We start from the raw sequence: 6,629 nt of genomic DNA on the forward strand, positions 1-6,629 counted from the left end.
GTGGTTTCCAGCTGTAATGCTTTAAGAGATATGGAAAAGAAAAAAAAAAAGGTTTACAAATGGGTTAAAGTTTAATGGTAAGTGTCAGGGGCTCAGGAACAGAGGCACCTGGGAGAGAGGAAATGGAGAGCGAGGGGGAGGAATCTGAGGGCAGCGGAGGGCAGAATGACAGTGACCCGAGAGATTCCATGAGCCTCTCCAGTGAATCAGAAGATTCCCAGAAGGGGGCGCCGATGGCCAGGGCAAGGGGGGTCCTAGGGGGGACACACCAGAAGCAGGGGGCCAGCGGGGACTCCCAGAGCAGTACCTGGAAATCAGGGCCTGCTTCCCCACCAGAGCGTAGTGGGGGGGAAGAGTCCCATAGGTCAGAGTCAGCGTCTCCTCCGGCAAGCAGGGAGGAGGAGTCAGGCCCAGCTAGCGTCCCCGAAGAGGGGAGCAGCGACAGGAGCAGTATAACGGTCAGGAGGAAGGTGGCAGGCTGGGCGCGCGCGCCAAGTTCAAATGTACAGGCGCGCGGGACAGCAGGAAGCCCGGATTGGGAACCAGGTCCTAAAGCCCGCTGGAGGGAGGGGGAAGACTCGGGGGAGTCAGCCTCAGAAGAGTCTAGAAAGGGGAAAGCCCCGGCGGACAGGCGGACCCAGAGGAGGAAAGAACAAAGGAAGAGGTGGAGCAAGGCTAGGGTCTTAAACTGGTGTCTGGGGGGAGGAGACTCAGACGGAGCTTCGGCGGTCTAGGGTTTAAGACGTAGAGCTGCGCGCCGTGGCTGTAAATGAGAGACTGAACTTCAATAAAGGCTATTTAATATAACAACGGACTGGCGTTGGTCCTCTGTGAGCTGGGACCTGGGGCAGCTCTGACAGTAAGGATTTGCTGAACTAACAAACTGAACTGGAATACAAAAAAGGGAGGTATGAGGAGGTCTGGGGAAATAAGCGTAAGGAAGATATGTTATGAAAATTAATGTGTTTTTAACTGTTTTTATTTTGTATGTTTCTTTTTATTTTTCATCTTTTTTGTTATACTTTAAAAACTTTAATAAATATCTTAAAAAAAAAAAAAAAGAATAGATAAGTTTGGCGACCAAGCATTGGAGAGAGTGTGGTTTTGGGTTCCACCAAATTCCTTGGCGCCCGATGTAAAACACCACACTCCCTGAACAGGCCATGTCAACCCGCCTCACAACAGGCCAAGTGGGGGCACCTTCGCAGCTGGGGCTAAACGATTTATCCTTCTTGCTTCTTGCTTCCAGGCGAGGCAGTGTCATCGTGGAGCACGAGGTGCGCCTGCGCGAGCCGTTCTCGAACTTCAGTGGTTCTTATGAGGCATCCTTCAAGGACATCATCCAGGTCCTGCAAAATAATTGCACTTTCAACCAAACAGGTGAGGCAGCAGCTGCCACTGGCTGGCTGGCAGCTTCATGAGCGAAAAGGCTTCCTTTGCTTGCGTGCCAGGGGGCACCTCTTGCCACTACATTCCTGCCCCATATCTGGCTTGTGGAGTGCGAGGAAAAGGTTCCTTAGAAGACATCTCCAGATCAGATGCCACGAGGAAGCAGAGGCCATCCAAGGGCAGCAATCCTGCCCCTTTTTATTTGGGAGTGCCGTATTTTTCGCTCTATAAGACACACTTTTCCCCTCCTAAAAAGTAAAGGGAAATGTGTGTGCGTCTTATGGAGCGAATGCAGGCTGCGCAGCTATCCCAGAAGCCAGAACAGCAAGAGGGATATTTTTTCCCTTGTTTTCCTCCTCCAAAAAGTTAGGTGCGTCTTATGGTCTGGTGCATCTTATAGAGCGAAAAATACAGTAAATCCTGCCTGCATCAGTGGCACTTAAGAGCTTGTCCACTTCTCTACTTGTCAGTCGGAGCAGTGAGACAGCCGGTGATCCACTCTCTACAGAATCTGAGCAGCTTCACTGAGCCCAAGCCCAGCCCCCGCTCCCCTGATCCAAGCAATCATGCTGTTTCTCTAGGAACAGAAGTATGGAAGCTTATTGGCAAAAAACGTAGTCTTCCTAGTGTGCCCATTTCACAGGCAGCAAGCTTCATCTATGCCAGATCTGAGGCCAGCTAGTGTTGTCCATGCATGCTGAGGGGATACCCAGTGACAGACCCCTTTCACATCAACCAACCCCAGCAGAGACGGATGTCAGGGTGCAGGCTGAACATAGGAGGGATGGCAGAGGAAGTGTGTTTCCTTCAACTCTGGTGGCAGGGAGACATGGCGGGTGGGTGGGGGAAGATGTCCCTCCCCTTGGATGCTCCCCCCCCTGTGATTTCTTCCTTTCAGAAGCCTCACCTTTGCTTTCCTCCTCTCCTTTAGATCAGCTCTGCTTTACTGAAGGAGCTTCTCGTGCGACTCGAGTGCCCCTGAGCCCTGAAGGTGAGGACTGGGGTGTGAGAGGAGGTCACTGTGTGCTTAACACACTCCTAATGTTGAAGAGTTGCAGTGGGCTGTCTGGATGGAGGTGGTGGAGCCGTAAGAGGAAGAAAGCATGGCCACCACATGCAAACAAATGCAATGCTGGTGTGGACACTGCAGATGTTGCCAGGATTCTGCAAGTGCAGTCACAACTGAGATGCACAGAGGCTAATCCTTTGTCCCATCAAGTGCAATTAACCTGTGGGATTCTCTGCCACAAGCCTGGATGGCTTCAAGGGAGGATGAGAGAAAAGGGTTTTATGGCATCGTGTCTGTATACTAGCTCCATATTCAGGGTCAGTCTAACTCTGAGTATAAGTTGCTGGGAGAAGCAGAGTCAGAGAGTGTTTCTGCAGGTGCCTTTCCCAGAGACAAGTGGCTGAGTATTCTGGGATGCTGAACCCTTGTGGCCTCGGACCCAATCCTGCAGCAGGCTCCTCTTCTGATCTCCTGGTCTCAAGCATGCAGTGGTTTCCTAAGGGGCGCTTGCGTTCTCCCTTTCCAGATCTGTCAAAAGAATGCAAGAACACATCCGTGGTGGCACAAAATATCCAGCAATTTTACGTGGCACGAAACATCAGTGGCAGCCTCCAGTGCGTCTCTAACTGCAGCGTTTGGCACCCCGACCCCTACAGATGTGTGAACGGAAACTGCTATATCACCCCTGAGGGACCCAGTTGCTAGTGAGTAGCATGCCAGGGGGTGACGTGGGTGGTGCCCATAGGCTGTTCCTCCCAGCTGTGCTAGTTGTTGTTTAGTCGTTGAGTCGTGTCCGCCTCTTCGTGACCCCCTGGACCAGAGCACGCCAGGCCCTCCTGTCTTCCACTACCTCCCGCAGTCTGGTCAAACTCATGCTGGTCGCTTCGAGAACACTGTCCCACCATCTCATCCTCCGTCATCCCCTTCTCCTTGCGCCCTCCATCTTTCCCAACATCAGGGTCTTTTCCAGGGAGTCTTCTCTTCTCATGAGGTGGCCAAAGTCTTGGAGCCTCAGCTTCACGATCTGTCCTTCCAGTGAGCACTCAGGGCTGATTTCCTTAAGAATGGAGAGGTTGGATCTTCTTGCAGTCCATGGGACTCTCAAGAGTCTCCTCCAGCACCATAATTCAAAAGCAGCTAGTAGGAACCACTTAAATGTCATTTTTAAGAAAACAGTGTCATTCATGTGCATGTTGTCTTTTTCTGCAATTCCCAGTGGGCACCAGTCACCCCCCTCCTGCCTTGGATTAAGGCCCTGGATGCCACTCAGCTCCCCCCCCCCCCCGAATTGCAGCATCAGAAACACCCCCTGCTCCCCACCCCACAAAGAACCCAGGCATCCTGGGCCCCATTTCCTGCCTCCTTGCCGGTTTTTGACGCTGCCTTTCCTCCCACAGCTGTGAGCAGTCGGACTCCTACTGGTTCGTGGGCCGGCGCTGTGAGCAGGGCATCAGCAAGGTGGGGGTGGCCGTGGGGGTGGCCCTGGGCCTGGCGGTGCTGCTGCTGATCATCCTGGTCTTGGTCGTGCTTCTCTGCTGGAGGCGCTGTTGCCCGAGGGAGAAAGGACACAGGTAGGAGGAGGGCTGGGCAGCTGCACTCAAAGACCGGTCAGCTTCCCGGTCAGTCTCTGCTTTGCATCTTCTCTCAATGACCACTTTGAGGGGGGGGGGAAGTGCACTGGGACTGGAAAGGCATTCTCTGTGAATTGCCCTGGGAACTACGGATGAAGGGCATTATACTACTACTACAACTAATAACCGGACGCGGGTGGCGCTGTGGGTAAAAGCCTCAGCGCCTAGGGCTTGCCGATCGAAAGGTCGGTGGTTTGAATCCCCGCGGCAGGGTGCGCTCCCATCACTCGGTCCCAGCGCCTGCCAACCTAGCAGTTCGAAAGCACCCCCGGGTGCAAGTAGATAAATAGGGACCGCTTACCAGCGGGAAGGTAAACGGCGTTTCCGTGTGCTGCGCTGGCTCGCCAGATGCAGCTTTGTCACGCTGGCCACGTGACCCGGAAGTGTCTCCGGACAGCGCTGGCTCCCGGCCTATAGAGTGAGATGAGCGCACAACCCCAGAGTCTGGCAAGACTGGCCCGTACAGGCAGGGGTACCTTTACCTTTACCTTACAACTAATAACCACATTGCAGAAAGGATATCCAAGCTGCTTGTGTCTGGATGGAGCCCCTCAGAGACCCGGCTCCTTCCTGTCTCATTCTCTGCCCTATTTCCAGCTGCTGGGGCTGGGGCTGCAGGTGCACGTTTCGGTCACACACACACACACACACACACACACACACACCGCCATAGGCCAGTCTCTGCTGTTTTCAACTGGCGCTGACTCTGGAAGCTGCCCTAGAAATGGGCTGAAGGACAGATCTTTGCCCTGACGGCCTCTGTTGGTTTCTCTCTCCCAGGCTGACGCATTTGCCTCCCGATGAAGAGAAGCGTTATGAAAATGAGCCCTACTGGGTGTTCCATCCCGAACGCCCTGCTCCGAGTACCCCAGCAACTGCCACAGGAGGTATGTGGGGCAAGGTCTAGGCCAGGAAGGGGAGGCCATGGCGGGGGTGGCATGCCTTGGTCTCCATGTCAACTGCTGGCCCCCAAAGTATGCTTCTTCCCTTGCCCTGCGGGTTAATGCATGAAAGAAAATACGTCAATGGAATTATAGATGGTCCAGGGTTGCAGAGGGACGTGGGTGGCGCTGTGGGTTAAACCACAGAGCCTAGGACTTGCCGATCAGAAGGTTGCTGGTTCAAATCCCCGTGACGGGGTGAGTTCCCGTTGCTCGGTCCCTGCTCCTGCCAACCTAGCAGTTCGAAAGCACCTCAAAGTGCAAGTAGATAAATAGGTACCGCTCTGGCGGGAAGGGAAACGGCATTTCCGTGCGCTGCTCTGGTTCGCCAGAAGCGGCTTAGTCCTGCTGGCCACATGATCCAGAAGCTGTACTCCGGCTCCCTTGGCCAATAAAGCGAGATGAGCGCCGCAACCCCAGAGTCGGTCACGACTGGACCTAATGGTCAGGGGTCCCTTGACCTTTACCTTTAGGGTTGCAGAAGGGGTTCAAGTTGCACAGAAACATTCCACCCCACATGCAGAAATAAGGAAATAAGAAAGGGAAGAGCAAGAGGGGAGGTCAGACACAGCCACGTCCCCAAACTGCAATCAGGCGGAAGGGCTTTCCATGCCCTGCCACCCCACCCTGCCCTGATCCAGGAGAAGGAGGGGGAAATAGAAATAAATAAATGAGATTATAGAATCATAGAATCATAGAATCATAGAATCATAGAATCATAGAATCATAGAGTTGGAAGAGACCACAAGGGCCATCGAGTCCAACCCCCTGCCAAGCAGGAAACACCATCAGAGCACTCCTGACATATGGTTGTCAAGCCTCTGCTTAAAGACCTCCAAAGAAGGAGACTCCACCACACTCCTTGGCAGCAAATTCCACTGTCGAACAGCTCTTACTGTCAGGAAGTTCTTCCCAATGTTTAGGTGGAATCTTCTTTCTTGTAGTTTGGATCCATTGCACCGTGTCTGCTTCTCTGGAGCAGCAGAAAACAACCTTTCTCCCTCCTCTATGTGACATCCTTTTATATATTTGAACATGGCTATCATATCACCCCTTAACCTCCTCTTCTCCAGGCTAAACATGCCCAGCTCCCTTAGCGTTCCTCATAAGGCATCGTTTCCAGGCCTTTGACCATTTTGGTTGCCCTCCTCTGGACACGTTCCAGTTTGTCAGTGTCCTTCTTGAACTGTGGTGCCCAGAACTGGACACAGTACTCCAGGTGAGGTCTGACCAGAGCAGAATACAGTGGCACTATTACTTCCCTTGATCTAGATGCTATACTCCTATTGATGCAGCCCAGAATTGCATTGGCTTTTTTAGCTGCCGCGTCACACTGTTGGCTCATGTCAAGTTTGTGGTCAACCAAGACTCCTAGATCCTTTTCACATGTACTGCTCTCAAGCCAGGTGTCACCCATCTTGTATTTGTGCCTCTCATTTTTTTTGCCCAAGTGCAATACTTTACATTTCTCCCTGTTAAAATTCATCTTGTTTGTTTTGGCCCAGTTCTCTAATCTGTCAAGGTCGTTTTGAAGTGTGATCCTGTCCTCTGGGGTGTTAGCCACCCCTCCCAGTTTGGTGTCATCTGCAAATTTGATCAGGATGCCCTTGAGTCCATCATCCAAGTCGTTGATAAAGATGTTGAATAAGACCGGGCCCA

At 52.7% G+C, this 6,629-nt stretch overlaps 1 protein-coding gene across 1 annotated transcript; it reads left to right on the top strand.

Annotated features, from left to right (window-relative positions):
- Positions 1 to 2,218: 2,218 nt before the first annotated feature.
- LOC114583638 (mucin-17-like) lies at positions 2,219 to 5,118 on the top strand. The gene is made up of 5 exons (XM_077917798.1): positions 2,219 to 2,225; positions 2,288 to 2,380; positions 2,925 to 3,102; positions 3,796 to 3,969; positions 4,810 to 5,118. Exons 1-5 carry the CDS (start codon positions 2,219 to 2,221, stop codon positions 4,934 to 4,936), a joined length of 579 nt encoding a protein of 192 aa, XP_077773924.1. The 3' UTR covers positions 4,937 to 5,118.
- Positions 5,119 to 6,629: the final 1,511 nt, after the last annotated feature.

This window comes from Podarcis muralis, chromosome 13 (genome assembly GCF_964188315.1).
Source record: "Podarcis muralis chromosome 13, rPodMur119.hap1.1, whole genome shotgun sequence".
Lineage (NCBI taxonomy): Eukaryota > Metazoa > Chordata > Lepidosauria > Squamata > Lacertidae > Podarcis > Podarcis muralis.

Coding starts and splice junctions, on each gene's coding strand:
- LOC114583638 (XM_077917798.1), top strand. Junction 3,103..3,795: donor CCTGAGGGACCCAGTTGCTA/GTGAGTAGCATG, acceptor TTCCTCCCACAG/CTGTGAGCAGTCGGACTCCT. Junction 3,970..4,809: donor CCGAGGGAGAAAGGACACAG/GTAGGAGGAGGG, acceptor TCTCTCTCCCAG/GCTGACGCATTTGCCTCCCG.